Source organism: Protopterus annectens, chromosome 14.part0 (assembly GCF_019279795.1).
Source record: "Protopterus annectens isolate FY-2018-M chromosome 14.part0, PAN1.0, whole genome shotgun sequence".
In the NCBI taxonomy this organism is placed as follows: Eukaryota; Metazoa; Chordata; order Ceratodontiformes; family Protopteridae; genus Protopterus; species Protopterus annectens.
The window spans coordinates 46,915,933-46,943,514 of NC_056748.1; the positions used below are offsets into that span (position 1 = coordinate 46,915,933).

Genomic DNA, 27,582 nt, shown 5'->3' on the forward strand with positions numbered 1-27,582 from the left:
TGCAGCGGTAGCGTTGTCACCACTCAGCAAGAGGTTTTCTGGTTTGATTCTTGGCTGGGGTGCCTTCTGTGTGGAGTCTGCATGTCCTCCCTACATTCGTGTGGATTTCTTCCGGGTTTCCTCTCACGATACAAAGACATGCATCTGGAGCATTTCTTCCCGGGCCTCCGCTGAAAAATTGGCTTTGTTCCAAGTCGGACTTTCCCAGTAAACCAGTGGGAGGGTGACATAATGGTTAGGGTGTTTACCTTAAAGACACAAGGTGCAGGGTTTGATTCTCACATGAGGTAACTGGCTAGGCTTCAAATGGCCCAAAAGGACAGTTAGCCTAGTACTAATCTATGAACCTAAATAAATAAATAAATCAATGAAGGACTTCTATCTCATCTCAGAGCACTAATAATGCCCTATTCTTTCTCCTCCAACCATTTATCTGTTTTTGTCACATATTCCAAAAGTTAATCACTCATCCTCAGCACCTCCTTGTAGACCTTATTCATGTTATTTTTAAGATTAGTTATGCTATCATGTTTTGTAGACTCCACCATTGCAGAGCGCACTACTCGTACCAATTCCTGTTGCCATTCTGCTTCTACTGCACCACCTCATTTTCCTTTTTTTGCAGACAAACTACAGCTCCTCTTTCCTTCTTTTTCATCATATAGGCTTTCTGTTTACTTATTCACCCTTTTTACTGCAAAATTTCCTGGGAAGACACCAACTTTTCACTAATTTTCGCTTATCTCAGGGGCGAGAGCACAAAAAAAATGATTGCCGAGTTACACGCCATATTGCAAGTCTTCTGCCACAGTGATTATAATGGAACTGTTCTATTCATAATGTAGGATGGCAGAGCTGCAGTCTGTACAATATTATCAGTGCAGGCAGGGACGTACAGCTGTGGTAGCGGGTTCCGCCTCTGCCACAGGGGACTCTGTGACAAGTAAGAGTTTACTTACCAAAAAAATGTTTCAGCAATTAGTTTGTGCACCAATTTTACTGCTCATCTTGGTTAGCTGAACAGCATATAATAAGGGATGGTATTGCTGTAGCCAAAGACACTACACCATCTCTAGATATATGTATGAAATGTTGAAGTGTTTGTGAAATGTGCATGATTCTGGTGGGGAGGAGACATTTGCAGTGTACTCCAAAACTATGTACAGAATGGGGTAAAGTACTAACAAAACCCACTATGCACCACTCTGTGATCAACACATGTCTTTGTTCCACAGTTGTACTGCAGCATGGACAATGAACAGTTTATCTGAGCTTGGGATGAATTTGTACAGGAGTTTTGGTACACACACTGTGATGTTTAAGTTGTGGACAGCTAGTGCATTGAGGATTATCACTGAATATCGAAGTGGAGTACTATGTAAACATAGTCTAGATTACAGAACAGCACCATAGGAAAAGGCAATGAAGTTGGAGAAGCATACTTTTTGTCTGTGTGTGTCTGGAGGGGGAGCTTCCCTGAATCCTGCATGTGGGGTCAACAATCCAAAGGCTGTGGCAAACTGGAAATGGGGGCAGGCTTTCTGAATTTATGAAAGCAGATGGAGCATGTGCCATCTGGGATTATATTAAAGCCACAAAGAGGAGCTGGAATAAAATAAGAGGCTAGTCTGGGGCAAAAGTAATGAAGGCCCCCAGCTTAACATGTGTGTGTGTGTGTGTGTGTGTGTGTGTGTGTGTGTGTGTGTGTGTGTGTGTGTGTGTGTGTGTGTTAAAGTGTTAAAATATGGGATATTTTGTGGTCATTTGCGATTTCATTTATTTTTTTATTTACACTGTTTCTTAGTTTCATCTTTTGCATAGTTGAGCTAGATCTTAGCTAAAGGCTACAGAATGTCACAGTAAATGACATCTACGCAACTTAAAGGCTAGGTATGAGTGAATTATTATAGCGGCTGATACAATGGTCACCCCTTTCTATTGCCTTTGTAAGTGGAACTACACACAGTCTAGAAAGAAAAGTCTGTGTGTTTAGTAAAGGCAAAGTAATGTAGCATGACTGACGCTCATGAAGGTGCACAAAGGATGAAAAGGGATTCTGCAAGACTGAACAATCAATCTAAGATGAAGTAGTTTGAATTCAGTGCTGAGAAATGCAAACTAATATAAAGAGGAAGCAAAAATGCAGGAAAGGAGTTGCCAGCTGCAGAGAAAAGAATGACAACAAAATGGAAAAGTAACGTGAAGGAAGTCATACTAAATGAACATTAAAACAGGTAGTGTGCCCAGCAAAAAGGGCGGGGGGGGGGGGGGGCTGGTAGGGATACTGGGATGTGACACAGCAACAAGAAAAAGCCAGAAGGAAAGTGGGAGGTAGCAAAGCAGCACGGAAGGCTAGTGTGATATCAGGATGTGACAACAGCAGGGAATGCTGGTGGGATACTGGGATGTGGGACAGTATTAGAGGAAGGTAGTAGAATGCTAGGATGTGATGGAACACAGCAATAAGGAAGGCTGATCAGGGTTACTTGGGTGTGAGCTAGCAGTAAGGGAGGCTGGTAGAATACAGAGATATAACATAGCAGCAATGTACGCTGGTGGGGTACTGGGATGTCACAACAGCAATGAATGCTGGTGGGATATTGGGATGTCACAACAACACTGGATGCTGGGATGTGACAACAGCAATGAATGCTGGTGGAATATTGGGATGTGACAACAACACTGGATGCTGGGATGTGACAACAGCAATGAATGCTGGTGGGATAATGGGGTTTGAAAAAGCAGTATGGAAGGGTGGTAATGCAATGTTGACTTTAAATAAGGTTTGTGAAAAAAATAGCTTCAGTCCAAGGACAAAATGCTCTAAGAATAAAAAAAATATATATGTATGCCTGAGTTATATAAATAAAACGCAAACATCAGTTTTTGGCCCAGTATGGCAACTATTTAATCTCTAATATCTTTTAAACGGCTGGGGAATCTTTCAGACAACTGGAAGCCTTTGTTCCACAGGTTTGAGCTGTATCTCACTGCAACTGGCCTCGTGAAAATCAGTAGTCTTGTGCACCACAATTTTCACATCATGTGTGAGGAAGCTGTCAAAGTGATTAGTACTTTTTCTGTAAGAGAAAGAGAAAGGAGTCTGGCAGTGCAGATGGCTTAATTCCAGGTCTACTGTGTGACAAAGATGAATTTACCCTATGCAATTCATTTTTTACCAGAAACTACTGATGTATATTTGACTGAATTGAGAAACAGTGCACAGTCGTGAATTTCAACAATTATGGGACTCATTGATCACAGAGAGATGTGTGTGTGTGTATGTGTGTGCGGCATTACACATTTTCTAAACAACAGATAGGATTTTAAAACAACTGCATCCAATAAAGGCCACAGAAGTGTAGTGTTTGAACAAACTGTAAAATGCTGAGTTAAAATCAGTCACTGATGGCATGGAAGTGCCTAATGTCGGCACTGAACCTAGGAAAAAAGGAGAAAACAAAGCCTAAAATTATAAAACAACAAAAATAAAATATAACTGTGGTGCAAGTCCTATGTACTTACTTGAAACACAGATGTGCGTAAAACCCACTGCCTTACTGGCATAAGGGGAGTAGCTCCCTCCTACCCTTTTTCTTTCTGTCAGTCTACCAAAGCTCAGAGCTCCTCCCCCTGCCTGTCTGTGGGTGTGAAGGAGCAATACTCTGAGAGTACATGGACTACCCTTCAGACCCATGGACAGGACCCTTTCAGTTTTCTAGGGGGTCAAAAGGAAGAGAAAATGAAACTGTAAGCTTGTGAACATCTACTGTTCCAAACCAAACACAACACAAACACACACACACTCAGCAAAAAAGGCTGCCCAGCATAAATCATTGACAACTCCAACCCCAAACTATGTACATCTAAAAATGGGGGATGGTGGGTGGGTACTGCCAGCAAGAGACAGTGTGTTCTACAGACATAGTACAGTTGTGTACACTTACCATAAATGTAGATGTTCGAGTGTCTTCACTGTTGCAGTCATGACTGTAGGGTTCTACCTTGCCGGCAGGCAGTCCTCGGTTGGCCAGAATCCCAAAGTCTGGGTCCGGCGTCGGCTGTTCAGCCATGCTCCCTGACGTCAGAGCGCCAGGAGTACAAAGCTGACAACAGACGCTATGTTCTCCAGTTTTTCTTGCCCCAGATGTCAGAAGTTCCAAAATGAGTAAGGTCCCATACCTTTTGCAAATACACCTCAGAAGAAGGGTCAAAAAAGGAACCACACAAAAGAAAAAATAAGAGGGGACAGGAGGGAGGGGAAACCCAGACTGCAACAGTGAAGACACTCAAACATCTACATTTATGGTAAGTGTACACAACTGTACTATGTTCATCGTGTTTCACTGTTGCAGTCATGACTGTAGGGTAGAATCCCAAAGCAGAAAGAAAGGGAGGTGGTCATAAAGTAGAGGGGGCAGCTATAAGGCCCTGCAAGACTACAGAAGCAAAGCCTGCCCTAGACTTAGAGAGGTAGATTGTAGTGCTTGGAAAAAGTATGCACTGAACTCCAAGTTGCAGCTTCCAAAATGTCTTTGGTAGGAACTCCCCTGAGGAAGGCAGCTGAAGTGGCAGCAGCTCTGGTAGAGTGAGTCCTTATACTCCCTGGGATTTGCTTTCCATGGTGTGAATAGCAAAATCTGATTCCATGAGCAATCCATTTAGAAATGGTCTGTTTTGAAATGGCTTTATCTTGGGAACTTGAAGCATAAGAAACAAACAATTGCTCTGATTTCCTGATGTCCTTGGTTCTGTCCAGGTAAAAACATAGTTGTCTGTGTACATCCAAGGAATGTAAGATCCTTTCCCCTTTATTTTGAGGAGTGGGGAAAAAAGTTGGCAAGTGAATAGTTTGATTTAAAGCCACTTTGGAAACCACCTTAGGCATGAAAGTAGGATTAGTCCTTAAAGACACCCTGTCTTGATGAAAAATAATATAAGGTTCCACAGCCATAAGAGCTTGCAACTCTGAAAACCTCCTGGCAGAGGTCAGAGCTAAAAGGATGGCTGTCTTCCAAGATAAAAACTTGATGTCAGATGAGGCAGCAGGCTCAAAAGGAGGTAAGGTGAGCTTTTCCAAAACATAGTTGAGATCCCAAGCAGGAATGGGAGGAGATCTAGGGGGCCTTAAGTTCTTAGGTCCTCTGAGAAATTGTCTCATGAGCTGGTGGGAAAAGATAGGAGGGTCTGTATTATAATGAGCAGAAATAGCAGAGGCATGTATCTTTATGGAAGAGAAAGAGAGACCCTTATGTAAGAGGTCTGACAGGTAAAGTAAAATCTGAGGAATGTTAGGAATAAGAGGATCAGAATCCTGAGCCTGCATCCAGGAACAAGAACTTTTCCATTTTCCTGCATAAGATTTTCTAGTGCTAGGACGTCTGGCTTCTAAAATTACATCCATAACCTGCTTGGGTAGGAGAGAATGAATCAAAGATCCTGGATTAACCAGGCCGCCAGGCTGAGAGTGCTGACATGGGAGTGTAGAATCTGACCCTGGTGTTGGGACAGAAGGTTTGGAATCTGTGGTAAAACCCAGGGTGGCTCTAGACAAAGGTTTCTCAGTGTTGGGTACCAAAACTGTTGAGGCCAATTTGGGGCCAGCAAGATTATCATCTTGGGCTTGTCCTGCTTGATCTTTAGTAATACCCGTGGAAGAAGAGGAAGAGGCGGAAAGGCATATCCCGAGAGGTTTCTCCAACTGAATGATAGAGCATCCACTTTCCAAGCTTGATCGTGGAAAGTCCTGGTGCAAAAAATTTGTAGTTGATGATTGAGGTGGGATGCAAAGAGGTCTATGCGAGGACATCCCCAGACTGCTGTAATCATCTTGAATATTTCGGAGTCCAACATCCATTCGTGTGGATCTGAAAGGTTTCTGCTCAGACTGTCTGCCAGGAAGTTTTGCTTCCCTGATAGAAACTGTGCTTGAAGGTCCAGATTGCAAGCTAGAGCTGTGTTCCAAAGATCCATGGCTAGTCTGCAAAGGGGGTAGGAATGAGATCCCCCTTGCTTGTTTATGTACCACATAACTGTGGTGTTGTCTGTCCGTATCAGTAGTTGTCCTGGTTGTATAAGATTCCTGAAGGCCAATAAAGCTTTCTGAACGGCTAACATTTCCTTTGAATTGATATGCAGGTGCTTCTGATCCTTTGTCCAAAGGCCCTGCAGACAGTTGCCCCAAAAATGGGCTCCCCATGTATAATCTGAGGCATCCGTGGTTAGAATCTGAGTGGCAGGAGGCAGACAGAAGGGTTTTCCTTTGTTTAGAGTACATGCCTTGGACCACCAAAGGAATTCCTTTTGAAGACAAGGCAGGACGGAGATCAGTATGTCTAGACTGTGACAATGCTGAGACCATACACTTTTTAGGTACCACTGTATTTTCCTCATATGTAGTCCTGCATATGGTACGAGAAGGATGCAGGAGGCCATGTAACCCAGAGCCTGCAGGAATCTCCTTGCAGATAGCCGAGTTGTAGTTGCCAAGGTTTTGAAAGTTGAAGCCAGCTGTAACTGTTTTTCGTATGTCAGAAATGCCATCTGGGTTGTTGTGTTTAGAGAAGTGCCCAGAAAAATGATCTGTTGTGAGGGTGTCAAATTTGACTTTTTTATGTTTACAGTGAATCCCAGGAACTTGAGAAGATTCTGAACAAACTGTAGATGCTGGAGTAAGACATCCTTGCTGTCTGCCTGAATAAGACAGTCGTCCAGATAAGGGTAAATATGAATTCCCTTGAGTCTGCAATAAGCTACTACTGGAGCCAGGCACTTGGTAAAGACCCTGGGCGCAGTAGACAATCCAAAGGGCAGCGCAGAGAATTGGTAGTGCCTCAATCCTGCCTTGAACCTGAGGTATTTTCTGCGTTCCTGTCTGATGGGAATGTGTAAATATGCTTCTTTTAAATCCAAAGTTACCATCCATGCATTTTTGGTCAGCATTGGCAGTAGCTGCTGTAGAGTAAGCATCTTGAATTTTGGTATCTCTAGAAAAGTGTTAAAGACTGACAGATCCAGAATGGGTCTCCATGAATTTTGCTTCCTGAGGACTAGAAAGAGCCTTGAGTAAAAACCTTGTCCCATCTCTGAAAGTGGAACTAGTTCTATGGCTTTCATAGCCAAGAGAGCTTCCACCTGGTTTAATGCCTCTGACCATTGATGTTTTGGAAGATCTGGCCATCCGCTTGGCCTTGGTGGGGTATGAAAATGGAATTTGTAACCTCTTGAAACCACATCCAGAACCCACTTGTCTTGGGTTATAGGAGTCCAATTTAGATGAAAAAGAGAAAGTTTTCCTCCAAGAGGGGCTTCCAGGCAAGAAGTTCCTGCAGCCCAACAGAGGGAGTCATTGAGTCTGTTTTCTATGAGGTTGCGACCTGTCTTCTCCTCCCCTAGGGGTGGAAGCAGTCCACTATCTTGGTCTATAAGAGGCTTGCGTTTGAGGCCTACCTCGGGGACGTCTATATCTACCCTTCTGAGGCCTGTCTGAATTGGGAAAGGACCAATTTTTTGTAGGCCAATTCCTGCTAAATCTGGGTGGCTGTACTTGTAAGAAATCTTTAACTGTTTGCATGGACTTTGCCTTGTCCTCCATCTTTTTAATCACGTCTTCAGCTTTAAATCCAAATAAAACATTATGCTGAACAGGAGCATCCAATAATTTAGCCTTTACCTGATCTGGCAAATTTTGTTCCTTTAACCATGCATGCCTTCTAATTACTGTGCCAGAGGCAGCAGCCCTACAAGAAGCCTCCAAGGCATCAAATCCACAGTGTAAACCATGGTTCCCAACTTGTTCAGTGGTATGCAATAAGTCATGTAGTTCCTTATCATCTGCACAGGTGGAAATGGAAGTTAGCTTTTGCTTTAAAACAGACAGGAGAAATTGCTGGTATTTCAGCATATGAAACTGACAGTTTAAAGCCCTAATAGATAAAGTAGCAGAAGTGTACACTTTTTTGCCCCATCTTTCTAAAGATCTAGAATCCTTCTCAGTGGGAATGGGTTTTTTAGCAGAAGCGGCCTTTACGCCCTTAGGACCCTGAGAAATGGTTTCAGGGTCAGCAGTAGGATTCTTGAATAAAAACTGGTGGGAATCAGGAACCCTATAGTATGCGTCTGGCTTAACAGGAGCTGGAGGAAAAGAGTCAGGAGTTAAGTTAGCCTCCGAAAAAGCATCATCCACAATATCCAAAATAGGAGGGATAGCCAGGGGCCTATGTTGGGGAAGAAGAAGAAAATCCCTTAGTCTTTTCTTAGATTCCGAGTACTCCTGCCCTTCCCAGTGGAAATGTTCCCTCATTTCATGCAAAGTTTCCCAAAAGAGAAATCCTCAGAGGGAGAAGCTGAAGGAATGGATTCCTCAGCATCAGAATCCTCATAAAGAGGGAAAGAATATTCCTGGTCAGAAGAAGAAACAGAAGAAACAGAAGCCTGATCAGAGGAGTCATAATAAACTTCCTGCCTTGGCCTTTTATCTGGAGGGGGATGTGAACCCCTAATCATAGTAAGCAAGTCCTCCGCCATTTTAAGTAACTGTTTCTGAGACTTGGGAGCTGGATCAGAAGAGGCCTGGGTTGCAGTCTTTGATTTGGAAGGAGTCTTTGTCTTTGGCTTTGCCTTTATAAGAAGCTGAGTAGGCCTGAAAACCCCTTCGGAAGCCGGTACCTGCACAGCGGCTCCAGACCCATCCGAAGGAGCATTGTCCGAAGGTCCAACTGAAATATTCAAAGGCCTAGTTGGCTCCTCGTGGGAGTCTGTTTCGGCTATCGGTTCCGAAATGGCCGACGACAAGGGCTGCAAAAGCGCCTCACTGACGACGGCCGAACCTGAAGCTGGCTCCACTTGTGCGATATCGTCTGATTTGGACCTCGGAGGCCTGTCTTTGTCCTTGCGTCGTTTGTGAACTCCGATAGCCGGAACCGTATCTGACGACATTTTGTAATTAAAACGCCTACCGAAGTAATGAAAAGCAAAATCGTACCTTCGTTTAATAGTACGTTGATTGAATCTAGCACAAAACCGACAACTAGCTACGTCGTGGTCAGGGCCTAAGCAAGGAATACAGTAAGAATGAAAATCCTTATGAGGTATTTGCTTCCCACATGAAATACAATTATTAACTTTTTCTGACATCGGCCTGGAGCAAGAAAAAAGTTTCCCCAACGGGGTACTTAGCTTTGAGTAGGAGAAGAAAGTCTTTGGACTGAAGTTTGATTAGAAAAAATTGTCAGGAGTCAGCCGACCGGCACTTGCGAACTGCTATCACCGCACGGCAAGAAAGACTGGGGAACATGGCGTCGGCTGTCAGCTTTGTACTCCTGGCGCTCTGATGTCAGGGAGCATGGCTGAACAGCTGACGCCGGATCCAGACTTTGGGATTCTGGCCGACCGAGGACTGCCTGCCGGCAAGGGAGAACCCTACAGTCATGACTGCAACAGTGAAACACGATGAACATCTATTGTTACAGGCAAGTAGGACTTCCATAACTGTACTATGTTCAACAAACACATTGCCTTACTGGCATATGTTCGCAAAGCTTACCCAATCTGGGAGGAGGAAGGAAAAGGGTCCACCAGACCCTGGAGAATGGTCCTAGCAAAGTCTGCTCTGTATTTAAAAAAGGCATCCAGCTTGTATTGTTTCATAAAGGTAGAGGATCAAGTTGCTGTCTCTAGAATACTTCGAGCCCACTCCTTTCCAATATACCACTGAAGAGGAAAAGACCCTGGTGGAGTGCGCCTTCACCTTGCTTGAATTCGCACTGCCATGGTGGAGGTAATAAAAAAAACAATACCAGAGGACAACCGACATGCAATGGTTTGCTTAGAGACAGGTACACCTTTTTTTTGTCCCCGTCTAGGAAATGAAAAGACTTTCAGCCTTCCTGAAGGGTTTTGTTCTGTCAAGCTAGTACCCTGAGCTGCCAATGCATATCCAACAAAGTATCCTCTTCTACCTTATTCTACAGTTCTGGGAAGAACACAGGGAGGTTAAAAGACTGATTGAGGGTGAATTCTGAGATCACTGTCGGCATGAAAAATGAGTTAGTGCATAACACAATCCTATCTCTGTGGAAAATCAAGTAAGGTTGTCCCACCATAAAAGCTTGCAGCTCAGAGACTGACTCTGCACGTCAGAGGAATAAACAAACCTGAGCTGCAGGTTTGAAAGGTGATAAGGTAATTTTTTTTCAAACGCAGTTGAGATCCCATGAAGGAAGAATCTGTTTCTGAGGGAGTCTCATATGCAACATCTCTTTCATGAACTATTTAACCAAAATAGAAGAAAGAGGAGGATCCACTGGCAGACTAGCAGAGATGGCTGCTAAATGCACCTTAACAGATGCACATAAGCCATCCTGAAGTAGCTCAAAAAATATTTTAAGACCAGAGGGATGTTAACCTCATGGGAGACTCTGCTCCCATTTAGGCATCAGTTACTAAACCTCACCCATTTGTAAACAGACACAGGTTTTCTCACCTTTAATACCTGAACACATTCACATGAAACAAGTGCCTAAATGGTGTCAACACTGAATCATCCAGGCTGTTAGCTTTAGCAGCTCCAAACTGGGGCACATTAGTTACTCTGAGGTTCAGTGAGCAATTCCAGAGTATGCAGAAGTATGTGGCAACTGTCTTTGACAAACACCACTAGAAAGGACAGTCAAGACTGCCTGGGCCAACAGGAAGTCACCACAATGACTTTTGGCATTTCCTTCTGAACCTTCAGAAGTACCTTGCAAATTATTGGAAAGGGTTGAAATGCACACAGGAACACTTCTATCCATGGAAATGAGAATGAGTCTGTCTTCCAAGCACAGCTGCAAAGATGTCTGGAACAGTATTTCTCCAGTTGTCTGTTTTGAAAGGAGGTGAATAGATTTATTTGAGGCATTCCCTACATCCTGGAATACCACTGGCTTGAACTGCCACACATGCGGGTCTGCCCAGCATTTGCTTAGTTTGTCTGCCATGATGTTTTGCTCTGACAAGATATATGATGCCTGAAGAGTCACACAATGCTGTAAAACCAGCTCCCAGTCCATCAATGGCAATTGGCACAGAGGGTACGACCTTGTACTTCCTTGTTTGTTGCAGTACCATCAGAAGCGGACCTGGAATCCATAGCTGGTGAAGGAATGTCAAGGCATGGATCACTGCCAACAGATCTTGCTGTGCTGCTGTGTCCTAAGGTGGCCTGTACTTCCACTCCCATTGACACAGTTCCCAAGTGAAGTCAGATGAACCTGTCTGGACAGATTATGCTGAACAGAAGGGAATAAAGGAAGTTCTCGATTTATACTCAGCTGTGCTTTCCACCACTGTAACTCTCATCTGATGAAGGGCAGTACCTATAACAAATTCCGGGGAATGTAGGTGCCGAGTCTAACAATTCTGGACATACCACTGAATTGTCCTCACTTAGAGATGGGCCAGTGGTCGTGAGAGTCATTGAAGCTATAAGTCCTAGAATGTTTTGGGAATTGTCAAGCCAAGGCTTAGTTCCTCCTGGAGAATTCCTGAAACACCACCTGGAAAGACACAAGCTCATCTTCAGAAAGAAAGGCCCATACATTTATTGGAGTCAATTAAACACCCTAGGAAAACAAGCCTTTGTGAGGATGGCAGGCACGACTTTCAAATATTTGACCTGAACCTAGACAGGAGAGTCAGGTAAAGATTTTGTCTAGCGATTCCAAACACCTGGATATAGACTCTGCACAGATTAGCAAGTCATCCAAGTAAGGAAAGATGTGAATGCCAAAAGTCTGGAAGTGGGCCACTACCCGAGCAAGGCATTTGGCAAACACCTGAGCTGTAATGGATAACCCAAAGGGCAATGTAGAGAACCAATAGCATGAACAAGACACAAAAAATCTCATATCTCCTGAAGCGATGAACAATGCGGATATAGTGATGCACATCCTTTAAGTCAAGAGTCACCCTGAAGCAGTAGTCTGGCAAAAGAAGAGGCGCTGCTTGCAGGGTGAGCATCTTAACCTTGGGGACCATGGCAAATTAATTCAGAAAGGATGGGTCCGACACTGGTCACCATCACAGCTCTTTTTTGGGAACCAGGAAACTTCTGGACTATAAACCTTTCATTCTTTCTGGAGGGGGGACTGGTTCTATGACCCTTGAGTCCAGCATTGTTGAAGTATAGGAGGGAACAGCAAAGTCTGGCCTGGCGAGTAAGGAGGCACTCCCTTGAGCTGAGGCAGATGTTCCTTCCACTGCCACCTGCAACATCTGCCAGCAATATTGAGCACCCATTTGTCATAAACTACTAATCATCAATCCAGCTTGTTGAGAAATAACTTTCAAGACAAGGCACCCAGAGGGGGACTTGGGAAAGACGGGTGTTACGCTTGACATAGTCATCGGTTGGAAGGAGTGTTACCCTTTTTTGGGAAAGGATCTTCTCTGGTTAGGTTTGGCAGCATTCTAACACTGGGTATTCCTTTTTATTGCATTGGCTTCTATTTGGATGTGACTTCTGTTTGTTAGGCCATTGAAAATTATCCTGCTTAATTGCTTAATGGAGGGAAACTTGGGAATATGGAACATTTTAGACATCCCTTGAATCAGTTTACCTATGTCACCCCATTGTTTAAGGATAAGATTACCTGCTGTACCAAACAAAATCAGAATCAAGTGGGGCATTCATAATCTCAGTTTTTTTTAACTCATCAGAAAAGTTTTGACTGGGCAACCAAGCATACTCCTTATCATCACAGATGTCACTGCATTTCTAGAAACAATATTGGTTCCAAGTCACTCTTTAAAGCATGTTTAGACACGTGCTCAATCACATCAAATAATGATTTTTGCTCAGCCGGTACCAATGCAGCAGATTCATCTAAACTATATGTACAGCTCAACACAAACAAGACTGGTAAACACACCTTAAAGGCTACAATGCTGGACTGTGCCAGCACATTTTCCTGAGATTCTAAACACTTACTTAACTTATCTGAAGGGACTGGGTCTGACATAGTCATTTTGTAAGAAGATATCACTGGGCAACACAGCAGCAGGATATGCAGACCAGGGGGCTTCGAGACCAGGCGTGGTCAAGGCACACCCTGAATTTCTTAAATACTTTTTAGCCAAAGACATGTTCAGTAGAGGATAATTGCAAAAGTTCTTAAAAACATACTCAAATGCTGGGATTAATGGAGGGAAAGCCACCACGTCCAGGGCCTCATCTTCCAAAAGATCATATACCCTGTTGACCTTGACAACAGCGAAAGATTGCTACCAACTGAATACATCCCTAAATCTAGCCAGCATTTGGGGAAAAGAAAAAAATCTGTTTGGTTTTCTGCACCTGTTAGTCCTCAGAGAAGGCTGACAGATCAGACACTGGCACTTCAGAAAAGTCAGATTCTGAATCCCTTTCAAAATTTGGATCCCTGGAAGGGTGAATGAGGGTATGAGCCTCAGTGTTACTCCTAACCCAGGAATGAACCCCAGAATAAACTGCCTGAACAATGGATCTAGTCACAGTCACCATCTCAGATGGAAACCCATTCCGAACATTGCCCTGCAAAGTGGTGGGTCTTCTGTCTCTTTTTTTGCATGCATTACAGTAGTGGAAGTCTTCCATGTGGGAAGAGTTTCAAAAGTGGCAACAGATAATACATACCTGACCTCCCATGCACCTAAAGATTATGGTTCTCCCATAGCTGAACCAGGCACTAGTACAACACCAGAGGATGTGTGTCTAACCATCGTGTCATACACAGCTGTGGTACTAACACCACACCAAGAGACCCGGAGACAAAATAAGGCAAGTTGTCCAATAGTCTGCATAAGGCTACTGCATAGTCACAAACCATAGGCTGAGGCATATTTCTTGACTTATTTCTATGGTTTTTAGGTAGATGGTTGGGAGGATTTCTGACTTCATCAAGTCAGGGGACAAGAAACTATTCAGCTCAATATCACATACTGGCTGCATGGTCAGATCAGTAAAAGGATGGACAAATCTCACTACTGTCCCTCCAAATAGCAATCTAAAGACTGCTTCTGTAGGGATACTATTCTGAACACTGCACTGAGAAAATGACAGTATTTTCGGTAACACAGTTCAAAGCACAAAACATACGTCAAATTTCCCCCAATTTTAATAAATAAAAGTGTAGTTTCAGCATCAAATGATTAAAAACGGCCTAAAGCTGTATTAGACAATAAATAAATCATAAAAGGATGAAAAATTCCTATCAGGAATGTTTAACATACAAAATGGCGCAAAAACAAATCTGACTTTTTTTCTGCATGGTTTCACTATTCTAAAGACTGCACTTAATAAAATTACAATTTCAGTAACAAAGTTCCACGCAAAAAATACAAGCACGAAAGTCTCCTAATTTGGTAGAAAAGAGGCTAATTTCAGTCCAAATGAATAGATACAACTTTAAACAGTATTAGACAAGAAACAAGTCATAAACTGATGAAAAATGCCTGACAGAAATGTTTAACATACAAAATGGTGCCAAAATTGCAATTTAAAGGAAAATAATAATTTAAAATGCTTGCAATCCTGCTCAATCACCTCAAATAATCACAACCACAAAGAAAAAAACTGCAATATCAGCAAGTTTTCCCGCCAAAACTTCCAATTGAAGCTTTTAACCAACAGCACAGGACTTACTTTGTTAGTCAAAGTAAAAACAAGAGCATATACAGAACTTCTAATCAGAAAAAAATGCAGTCCAAGCAGCAGAATACACTAGTCAAACACTGAATCTAAAAGGCAGAGGGAGGAAATAAACCCAAAAGGGTTTCTTATCTGAGCTCAGCAGTGAAAATCCAGAGAAATAAGAGAGCCTTCTCTTAATGTGGCACTAGAAAACTGAAAAGATCTCGTCAGTGGGTCTGAAAGGCAGTGCCTGTACTCTCAGGTGATTGTGGTGCATCATACCCACAGATAGGCATGGGGAGGAGCTCTGATCTTTGGTAGACTGTCAGAGATAGGGTAGCATGGCACTACTCCCCTTATGCCAGTAAGGTACTGTGTTTTGTGACCATGCGAAGGATCAACACGTACTAGTCTAACATGTCCAAATGGGGTCTAGTAACAAACGAGCAGCAAGGAATGACACCCACTGCATTTGCTGTGGCTGTTGACATAAAAAGAGGTACTGCACTGCAAAGATCAAGGCTGCAGGATGTGTAGAACTGTCAGTCATTCCGGGACAGTGTGTTTTAGCTAAAAGATGCTGCAAAAGTAGAATATTAAGGCACTGGATACAGACAATAATGTAAAGGTAGAAATGCTTGTAAGTATTGTGAAGATGCATTCACAAAGAATTCCTGTGAACACAGTGCATGAGAAAGCCAACCATTCAACACCCAGAGCTATGCAGTATAACAAAATGTCTGAAAATTTAACAGATTAAGATGTTTTCTCTTAAAAGCTGTTACAAAGGGAAGATTAGCTGTGTTTAACCTTGACACTGGAGTGGTGTGTAAAACAATGTCAGAGTCTGCATGTGTGCTTTTGTCATACTCTGGACACACACACAGAAAAATAAAATAAAATATATCATTAGCTTTTCAAAGCAGCACCCCAGTAGTCTCAGTTAAAGTAACTCCACTTACTTGGCAAAGATGCACATGTGTCAGCGAACATAATTAAAAAGAACTTAAGACTATAAATGGGAACACCTACAACTCTGTTATTTTATGTTGTACTTGTATAAATGTCAGTCCACACCAAATGTTAATACTTGTTACATCCTACTGTTTTGCCTTCATGTAATATGCTGGAGATTTTCTCCCTGAGCCTCCTCTAAAAATGGGTTACTTCCCAGTCAGACTTTCCTGCTAACCAAATGTCATTAAATAAATAATAAATAAATAAATAAATAAAAGCAATTTTTAACAGAAGCTATCTTACTGCAACAAAACAATACCCCACACTGCTACTGCTCCTATTCAATAGGCTTTTACCAAAGTTATAATTCATGTTAAGCAACACATTACCAAGCAACATTTGGAAAAACCCTGGGCCTCAACTACTCACCCAAACTCCAACTATACTTGTTACTTCTCAGACCCCATTAAACAACCAAGGGATGTATTTCAACAGAAAAATTACATCACAGAAGTACTACAAGCAATGCAGGCCAACCCTCCTAGCTGTATTTCACTTAACTGGATAACGGATTCTACTAGAGGAAAAAAACACCTAATCTTAGTTGTTGTTTATATCCCTCCAATATCATCTATTAAAATACCTGAGCAGAAACCATCTAAAAGACAAAAGGTAGACAGGTACTTAGATCTATCTAATGGTTGGACATGTTGAGTAGAAACAGGGAAGCTATACCATCTAAACTGAATCATGACATTTTGAAGAAAGAATGGTAATAACATAACCTGGCATATTATGTCTTCACTAAACTTTTTTGACAAGTCTCCGGAAAAAGGGAAACGCTTGCTCTCTGAGTACCTTTGGTGTAGAAGGCAGTGGGTTCTACTCCCACACCACGTAGATAGATTGCTGACACTGTGGTGCACTTTAATGGGGGGGGAGGGGTGCTGCACTTTCGACTGTGTCCTCCTTTGGATAAGATACTTAGTAACTGTGATCAGTTTGCAAGCCATTCCCTATTGCTATACTACCAGCTTACCAATTTTAACTACAGATCTCTTTAATATGGAATTATTCAGATGACATTTACTTCTCCAAATACTGTGCATACTGAATGATGTTGGTGGATCCTAATCACAGAAGTTTGAGTGGCCTTTTATGGTTGAAATGTTCTGAAATAGCTAGTTTTGTCAATACTGGTTCATACATTTTGTTTCATTGCTTACTGGAAAAATATTCAAAACTACAAATTTAAAACCACTCTAACAAGTGGTGATATATTATACAAGGAATGAAATTTATACAATCAGGAAGGTGAATCAAAGAACATATGCATGTATGCATGGCCATAAAATGTGTACAAGGGGAACTATGGTTTGAAAACAGCCCAAAGGTAATCAGCCACTGGCCAGACGCATTTTATTTGAATGTGGGTTGCAGTGCCATTTCAATGAATATGAGATTCAAAGGCAGAGAAGTTTACTGTTGTTCATGCCAAGTCATTTTTCATTGTGAGACTGTATTGTTTTATTTAGCAGATGGCTATCAGTGTTTGTACTATAAAAATTCAGAATAAAAGTTTTACATTAAATCCAAATATCTGCAATCACTGCAGAAATAAAGAAGAAAATATTATGTACACAGAGGTTTGAACAGTGTTTATGGTAGCTGGGAAGAAACATCCAAATGATGGCTGTGGGGGGTGGGAGGGGTGGGGCCAGGATCTATTACCCTGCCTAGGGCCCCCCTTTGACCATGACGTGGCTCTGCTCCACAGTACTGGGTCTGTTTCCCTAAATCCCTGTTACAGGTTCTATGGAATTAGGTCCACTTCCATTATTTCCTATGACAGGCTCCACAGAATTGGGTTCATTTCCCTAAATCCCTGTGACAGGTTCCAAAGCATTGGGTACCGTTACAGCTGATGCCATCTGTGGCCAGAAAGGCAAAGTCTACAAAAGGAATGCACAGTTAGTTCTTCATAGGATCCAAGAAATAGCACTTAGAAGGCAGGCAGGCAAAACACGAAAATTTTTCCTTAGGGCAACCAAATCCTTTGTTGTTAAAACAACAAGATAAGCGCTTTCATCTCAATTTTAGACATTCAAAGAGACTTCATCAGATAAAGCTAGTAAAAAGAGGGCTAGATTTAAAACCAAAACCAAGACCCAGATGACGTAATTTCCTGCTAGCAGGATTAGCCATTTTTAAAGTGACAGTATTAAAATCAAACAGTAGTGTGCCGAAATCAGAATGATACCATCCCAATTATAAATACATCAAAAACTATGGCATAAAACAAGAAATTCATCTCATATATTGTCATTGCGGGTACCTGACAAATCTTCGAACGCTCAAAATTTCTAATGTTACATGGTCGAGACCAAACGTTCAAAATTTTAAGTGTTCGAAGATTGACTTTCAACAGCGCAGTATGGTGCAGATAGGGAGAATTTGCCTTTTCTGCACTGAATTGCGGTCTCGGAGTTGGTATATATAAGTGGGGGGGCTTGCCCCCCTGCCTATGCTGCTAAAGTGTTTTTTTCTTTTTTAAGTTTTTTATTTGATGTTCGAACATTTGGTCTCGACCATGTAATGTTCGACATTTTGGATGTTCGAACATTTAACATAGACCCGTCATTGCTACCTTATAAAATATATAAAAGAAATAAAATACGTGTACTTAAAATTATATTACTCTGATTTTATATATATATATATATATATATATATATATATATATATATATATATATATATTTTATTATATATATTTATCTATTTAGCTTGGTTTTGCCTATTTCCATTTAACCACATATATATTTATTCAATTACTTGCTCATACATTTTATATGCATTTACAATTTTAAGTACACGTATTTTATAAGGTAGCGATGACAACATATGAGATGAATTTCTTGTTTTATGCCACAGTTTTTGATGTATTTATAATTGGGATGGTATCGTTCTGATTTCAGCACACTACTGTTTGATTTTAATACTGTCACTTTAAAAATGGCTAATCCTGCTAGCAGGAAATTACGTCATCTGGGTCTTGGTTTTGGTTTTAAATCTAGCCCTCTTTTTACTAGCTTTATCTGATGAAGTCTCTTTGAATGTCTAAAACTGAGACGAAAGTGCTTATCTTGTTGTTTTAACAATAAAGGATTTGGTTGCCCTAAGGAAAAGTGTTCATGTTTTGCCTGCCTGCCTCCTACCTGGTATTTCTTGGATTTATTGGTTTTGTTTTGCTTTGGTGTAGTTCTTCATAGGACTCCACTGACAGTTAAAGAAAGTAAGCCTCATCCAATCCCTCGATGAAGCTGAAGAAACAGGGACAGTCATGCAGCTAAGCAGTGCTTAGGTAGTTGGCCTGACTGGCTACACAAGAAAAACATGCGACTGTATGGCCAGTGACTACAAGTTTCTGCAGTCAGCATGAATAAATCTGGAAAGCTCACCACTGGCTTGTTAGATTATCAACAAAGTGGGTGCTACAGATCCCCAAAACTACTTAGTCAGGCTCCGAGGTGGTCTCAAGAAGTGCATGAACACAGATTCCCTCAAAAAAAGCAGCAGCTATGCTGTGGACAGCAAGTTTATTTTACAGAAAAAAATGTGACGCAATGACAAATTATACACTGCTTAATACAAAAAGAAGCCAACTTCAGAGATACCCAAGTAGTGTTTACAAAGGACCACATTAAAAGCTTACACAGCAAAACCATGGTACACTCCCTAACTGGTTCAAAAAGGTATTTCTGGCATACTCGTGTGTATGGCAAGTCTCCAACAAATACAACAGCAAAAATAAGATGTTAATTATCTGACAATGGAAAGTGTCTTTCCAGGGAAAAAATGATGAAATGTCAGTTTGGTGTTATTCTTTACATTTTTGTGTATCAGTTCAGTTACAGCTGTATAACTGTATAAACTCTGAAACAAAACCTCCCCCACATTAATTTAATCCTCACCCTGGAATGCATCACAACGCAACTGACGCTGTGGTAATTCTCATGCTGTAATTTATGTAGCTTTGTTACTGACGCTGGTAATTCTCATGCTGTAATTTATGTAGCTCTGTTACTGACGCTGGTAATTCTCATGCTGTAATTTATGTAGCTCTGTTACTGACGCTGGTAATTCTCATGCTGTAATTTATGTAGCTCTGTTACTGACGCTGGTAATTCTCATGCTGTAATTTATGTAGCTCTGTTACTGACGCTGGTAATTCTCATGCTGTAATTTATGTAGCTCTGTTACTGATACTGTTAATGCTCATGCTGTAATTTATGTAGCTCTGTTACTGACGCTGGTAATTCTCATGCTGTAATTTAGGTAGCTCTGTTACTGACGCTGGTAATTCTCATGCTGTAATTTATGTAGCTCTGTTACTGACACTGGTAATTCTCATGCTGTAATTTATGTAGCTCTGTTACTGATGCTGTGGTAATTCTCATGCTGTAATTTATGTAGCTCTGTTACTGACGCTGGTAATTCTCATGCTGTAATTTATGTAGCTCTGTTACTGACGCTGGTAATTCTCATGCTGTAATTTATGTAGCTCTGTTACTGACACTGGTAATTCTCATGCTGTAATTTATGTAGCTCTGTTACTGATGCTGTGGTAATTCTCATGCTGTAATTTATGTAGCTCTGTTACTGACGCTGTGGTAATTCTCATGCTGTAATTTATGTAGCTCTGTTACTGACGCTGTGGTAATTCTCATGCTGTAATTTAAGTAGCTCTGTTACTGACGCTGTGGTAATTCTCATGCTGTAATTTAGGTAGCTCTGTTACTGACGCTGTGGTAATTCTCATGCTGTAATTTAGGTAGCTCTTGTTACTGACGCTGTGCTAATTCTCATGCTGTAATTTAGGTAGCTCTGTTACTGACGCTGTGCTAATTCTCATGCTGTAATTTAGGTAGCTCTGTTACTGACGCTGTGGTAATTCTCAAGCTGTAATTTATGTAGCTCGGTTACTGACGGTGTGGTAATTCTCATGCTGTAATTTATGTAGCTCGGTTACTGACGCTGTGGTAATTCTCATGCTGTAATTTATGTAGCTCTGTTACTGAAGCCAGTAATTCTCATGCTGTAATTTATGTAACTCTGTTACTGACGCCGGTAATTCTCATGCTGTAATTTATGTAGCTCTGTTACTGACGCCGGTAATTCCCATGCTGTAATTTATGTAGCTCTGTTACTGACGCCGGTAATTCCCATGCTGTAATTTATGTAGCTCTGTTACTGACGCCGGTAATTCCCATACTGTAATTTATGTAGCTCTGTTACTGACGCCGGTAATTCCCATGCTGTAATTTATGTAGCTCTGTTACTGACGCCGGTAATTCCCATGCTATAATTTATGTAGCTCTGTTACTGACGCCGGTAATTCCCATGCTGTAATTTATGTAGCTCTGTTACTGACGCCGGTAATTCCCATGCTGTAATTTATGTAGCTCTGTTACTGACGCCGGTAATTCCCATGCTGTAACTTATGTAGCTCTGTTACTGACGTTGGTAATTCCCATGCTATAATTTATGTAGCTCTGTTACTGACGCTGGTAATTCTCATGCTGTAATTTATGTAGCTCTATTACTGACGCTGGTAATTCACATGCTGTAATTTATGTAGCTCTGTTACTGACTCTGGTAATTCTCATGCTGTAATTTATGTAGCTCTGTTACTGACGCTAGTAATTCTCATGCTGTAATTTATGTAGCTCTGTTACTGACGCTGTGGTAATTCTCTTGCTGTAATTTATGTATCTCTGTTACTGACACTGTGGTAATTCTCATGCTGTAATGTGTGAACCTCACTTAGACTGACAACTTCACTGTGTAATGTGTATAACTCTGTTATTCACTGATATTGACATCATTATGTTGTAACTGTATAACTGTTACTTACTGACACTGATATAATTCTTATGCTGTAAAGTGTACAACTCTGGAAGAAAAAAACTCATGGACACCAAGATTTTTGTTCTGTAATGTACATGTTACAAGTTGCAGTCTAATAAAGTCTTGACATATACATACTTGAGACAAAAATGCTGTTGCATTCATTGCTTTATGAAAGTATCACTACTGTATTATGAGTAGTCTTATTTGTGGATTTAAATAACTTTGGTCGCTTTAGACTTTGTCCTTTTTCCATAAGAAATTAAAACATTTACGCTTGAACATAGGTCCTAGGGCCAGTTAATTTACCCATTAAAGAAAGAAAGAATGAATGAATACACAGCTACATAAATGTCAGTATTTAAATAGCACATTTACTTTCCGAAGTAGTAGTATAAATCAAGAAGGGAAGGAAAAAAGTATACAATTTGAGCGGATGTAAGCTTATTTCTGCATGTAAGGCAAAAGGACAGCACAAACAATTTAGCTTACCTGGAATGCCACAACACATATTACAACATACCTCTCAACACTTTTCGTGACAATTAAAATTATTAAGTCGTCTTATGACACCTGAAATTTTATGGCTTTATGTGAATAGCTCTGCAATAGGCCTAACTTTATAAGCACATAAGCAACGACTGACTGAATTAATATACTCAACTATATGACTGTTTGTAAGGACAAGCACAGCCTAACTGGGGTGCTTGTGCTTATAAAAGCAAATGTTAATTATTGCAAAGCATTTTACCTTCTTTAACTGGTTGATGTGCGCAACGTCTGCCTGAAGCTGACTGATAACCTCTGCTTCCTTCTCCAGGTTATTTTGTAGAGCGCATCTCCATTCCCTTTCAATTTTTAAGTCTGTTTCTAACTGTTGCCTTAGAAAGATAAGAAAACTTCTGACGTAAACTTAGTCTTCTCAGTTGCAACTAAACACATCAATAAACATGAGTTAATTTGTTTGACTTAAGCTGAACCTTCCTAAAGTAGGTCTGAATCCACCTTGTTCGATGAATTCTTCCATGACTGCCTTTGTGTTTAATTTTATTAAAACTAGTACTATTACAAACTGCACAGGTGTGTTTGATACATTTCTTGACATTATGCTGTGCATATCAACAGAAATGATTGGGTATACAAGATCTCTTCATTGAAGGAAGATGTGTAAAAGGATAGGAAATGCTTGAATGGAGTGGGCTGATAAAAAAAACACCAACAAGAATGTGAATGTTGTAAAAGTGAGGGATAATGAAAAATGAAACAGGCCATGAAGATATACCAAATTTGTAACAAGAAGGGTGGAAGAAACGGGCAAGAGTAGATATAAATTGCAAAACAGTACAGGGTGATTCTACATATTTAATTGGAATTGGTGTAACACTAAGGACGGATGAAATGTGTGTGAAAGGAAATGAATGCTTAAAAGAAAATGCTGATCAAAACACACAAACTCATTTGCAGTGCCAGTGAAGGCCAATGAAATAGGCAGATGAATATGAACTGTTTAACAATAAGGGCTAATGAAACGAGCTGGAACTGATGTAAATATAAGGGCTGATGAATGAAGCCTGAGCAAATATGAAAAGGTTAAAGGACAACTATATACTAAATACTTTTCCTTTCCCAAAGATGTACTTTTCGTTCCTAAAGAATGATCTCCAGAGTTCCACAAATTAAAAAAAGCATGACTTAGCAGTTTAGAACAGAATAACCAGTTTCCTAAGTGCACATCATGCTATGGCTAAATTAAATTTCATTATACTTTCTTCAGGAATTTCTTTCCATAGCTCTTACATAATTTTGACTGTCACGTAAAAGTGTCTTGCCAAGGAAACATGCATAGCAATGTACCTAGGCTCTTTGTTGCTAGTTCATGACCACTGGGGTCATAAAATTATGTACTTTCATACTTATCAATATTGCTAAAACTGACAAAATTGTGGACATTTACAGCTGTATTCCTACACAGACGTTTGTAACTTGAAGATGAAACAACTGAGAGCAACTTTACTAATTAGCTGAGCTGTGCAAGTTAAAAAGACGAGGAATAACTTGAGGAAGATGAGACCTGACATTCACAAAGTTCAACTTTTAAAAATGATATGTTAACTTAGCCCTCTGTTAATAATTTTGGAACAAACATTTTACAAATTGTATTTAGAAAGTCTGTAATAGTCACTCCAAACTAGTCACTGACAATTTTACTGAGGAGTCTTAGACTTGATAGTATTTCTCCCTCTCCATTCTAAGTAAATACAACTGTGATCCAGCAGGGATGACAAGAACAAATTAATCTCATCAGCTATGCCATTACAGTGCATTTGTATTTTGATTTTAACAAGGGAATGAAAACTAGATAAATTACCAGCCCTGGAAAATACAAAGATCACTTTCTCCGGTTTTGTTTTATTTCCATTTGTTATCCATTGTTATCTGACTGCAAAGGACCATTTTCAGGCTCAGCCCAGAGTAAATATATAAGAAATTACATTGAAAAGTAATATGTAAAAACGAATATGTAGAAAGGCTTAAACTATAATAACTATAATAAATATATAAGAAATTACATCAAAACATAATATGTAAAACTAATATGCAGAATGGCTTAAACTATAATAACTATAATAAATATATAAGAAATTACATCGAAAAGTAATATGTAAAACTAATATGCAGAATGGCTCAAACTATAATAACTATAATAAATATATAAGAAATTACATCGAAAAGTAATATGTAAAACTAATACGCAGGGTGGCTTAAACTATAATAAATATATAATAAATTACATTGAAAAGTAATATGTAAAATTAATATGCAGAATGGCTTAAACTATTAATGTAATAATCTAACCAATATCTCAGAGAACATGCACCACAACAAGATGAACAGCAAAGCTATAAACAGTAATGGCTAACATTCTAATGTAGCATTTCTACATGAAATGCAGGATTGAGAATAGGTTTATGGCAAGGAAGGGGTGGACATGAGAAAGGGGGAGAGTAAAATCAGGGAAATTAAAGAAAAGGCTAAAAGCAATGCTCAATGTATTAGTGAGACATGCAAGAGAAGGTGTTTTTGTAAGGGGTAAGCATGCTTTATGAAATATGTCCTTCTTGATAACATTTGATTTGGTTTCATTGTGTAGGATTTTTAAGCTGGCATCAGAATTCTTGAAAGGAGGGAGGTGAATAAAGTTTGACAGGGATGGATTCCAAAATACAGGGGCTCAACACTGAGATGCTAAAGTTTGTAGTGTGTAGTTTTGTTTTGACAGACAGATCAGAGATTGCAGACGGGTGTTCTTTTTGTGAGTCAGCTTGAAACAAAGGGGAAGGTGCACAGGTTAAACAGTTTGTATATCATACAGTCTAATAGGAGGATACATCTTTGTTTTACTGTAAGCCATTTAAGCTTTGTTAAGAACCCTGCAGTGGAGGTAGGATTTTGGGGCGAGGGAGATAAAACATACAGTTTTGTACACTTACCATAAATGTAGATGTTCGAGTGTATTCACTGTTGCAGTCATTACATTAGGGTTATCTGCCTACAGGTAGCCCTCAGCCAGCCTGAATACCAGAATCTTTTATTCCTGCGTCAGATGCTGTCTCTTCTTCCATGACGTCAGGTCGTCAGGGGTATGAAACGTGCCCCCATAATGGGAAGTAATCATATGTTATGTTACACCTCCATCAAAAAGCAAACACACCAGAAACCTTAAATACACCAACAAGAAGGAAAGGAAGAGCCAAGAGAAGTCAGGGGGCTGGAGGGAGGGTAACCAGGACTGCAGCAGTGAATACACTCGAACATCTACATTTATGGTAAGTGTACACGACTGTACTATCTTCTTCGTGTTTCACTGTTGCAGTTATTACATTTGGGTTGATTCCCAAAACTAAGAAAGGGAGGAGGAAGTCAGAGAGCATTAGGACCAGTTAATAAGCCCTGCAAGACTGCAGTGGCAAAACCAGCTCTGGATTTAGAAATAATAAGCATGTGGTAATGCTTGGTGAAGGTATGTACAGAGCTCCATGTAGCAGCTTCTAGGATGTCCCTGGTAGGGACACCTCTGAAGAAGGCTGCAGAGGTAAGATTCAGCCCTGACGGAATGGGATCTTATCCCCTGAGGGGTAGGTTTTCCATGGTGCTTACAGCAGAAATGAATGCAATGGGCTATTCATTTAGAAATGGTTTGCTTTGAAATGGCCTTCCCCACTCTGCCCCTGCAGCAAAGCCAGCTAGCAGCTGTTCAGATTTTGGCTTAGTCCTGTCCACATAAAACCTAAGTTGTCTGTGCACGTCCAAAGAGTGCAGTATTCATTCACCTTTGTTTTGTGGGTTCGGAAAATAGGTAGGCAAATGAATGGAATGATTTAGGGCCACACTAGACACCACCTTGGGCATATAGGAAGGACTGGTTCTTAGGGAAACCCTGTCTGCATGGAAGATACTGAAGGGCTCCACTGCCATGAGGGCCTGTAATTCAGGCACTCTTCTTGCTGAAGTGATGGCAAGAAGGAAGGCTGTTTTCCAAGAAAGGAATTTCAACTCTACAGTTGCAGCTGGTTCAAATGGAGGGAGAGTGAGCTTTTCCAAAAAAACGAGTAATCTCCGTGGTATCCCCAAAGTCTCAAAACAACCCACTAAAGTGTAGTGGGTCTAAAAACAAAACAGTGTAAGAAACTTCTCTGTGTGGAAGATTTTCAGTCCATATATTTCTCGTTAATCACTGTACATTAACCAGATCAGACAATAGCAGTAGAAGTAGCGAAAGTAAACTCGTCAAGTCAAAAAGTAATAACAGAAAATATATAATTCTACAGCATTACTAAGTATTCGAAAGTAATCCAAGCAAGGCAAGCCGTCTGTTTCCAGTCGAAAATCCTTTATTAAGTACACAGACAAGCGATCCAAGTAAAACAAAAATAGAGTAATAATTTCCTCACAAGCTTTCTCAATATATATATATATACTTTTTATCAGGCATAGGAGTGGTTTATTGTGCTGTAAAACAAAGTGTTATTGGTACACGTGTTAAATTCACATCCCTTCCCCCATCAGTGTGACATTCGAGCTGGTCCTGCCCTACCTAGTAGCTGTCATAATAATATATAGCCCTAATGTACTTTAATGGTACATCTTATTTAACCAAATTATTAAGTAGATTATTAAGTCTGTGATTTTATCCAAGGCAATATACTACATGGCTGGAAATATATCAACCTTAGTTCATTTTGCGATCAAAAATTATATATAAATATATACATATACATTTTGCATGTAAAAATCAGTTTCTATTTTCATAACCTATTGTTAACAAAGATCGCTTTCGTCCTTCTAGACTTCTTCAGGTCTGTGTACAAGAACCCTAAAAACCTATATAATTGTATAGTTAGTATTGTTATTACCATCATTTTGAATAAAGTGGAAAAAAAGAAAACCAGAAAAAAATAAAAATAAGACAAAATGTATGTATGATGATGGAAACAAAATATACACTTAAATTTCAAATGATTTAAAATGGTATTTAAAACCAATTTGTAGAAAAAAAAAATAATAATAAAATAAAATACAATTAGTCATGTAAACAATGTGGCAATTTTCCAAGTTCCAGTGCACTTTTAATTGAACAGCAATGGTTTAGTCCAGGCTTTTAGTTCAGCTTTAATTGCCACATGAGTTCATGTTTCTCCAGAATATTCGGGATGCCTCCTTCAAGATCACCCATGTCTATGTGATCCAGGATCTGGAACTTTAAACCTGTGTGCCTTTTATGAAGAGAAAGGTGTTAGGCTAGAGCATTATTTTTACATCCAGAGCGGATTTCTGACAGATGACAAGAAATCCTTCGCTTGAGTTTATTTACAGTCTTGCCCACATAGAATGCATCACATTCGTTGCACTGTGCCCTGTAAATTACTTTTTTAGTATTACAGTCACCCCCTGCACTGGTTTTAATGATCTTCTTTAAATAAGGGCAATAAAAACTATCACCTTGCTGTATAAATATACAAAATGCACAATTAGTTTCATATCTTTTAGTGCTTTTCTCACATGGTC

At 40.2% G+C, this 27,582-nt stretch overlaps 1 protein-coding gene across 2 annotated transcripts in view; it reads right to left on the bottom strand.

Moving 5' to 3' along the window:
- Positions 1 to 27,582, bottom strand: part of RUFY2 (RUN and FYVE domain containing 2) — a 2,497,315-nt gene that overhangs the window by 186,141 nt on the left and 2,283,592 nt on the right. For both annotated transcript variants that reach the window (XM_044055761.1, XM_044055762.1), the window contains one exon: positions 22,268 to 22,397. In XM_044055761.1, coding sequence (XP_043911696.1) covers positions 22,268 to 22,397 — 130 coding nt within the window. The remainder of the gene's footprint in view (positions 1 to 22,267; positions 22,398 to 27,582) is intronic.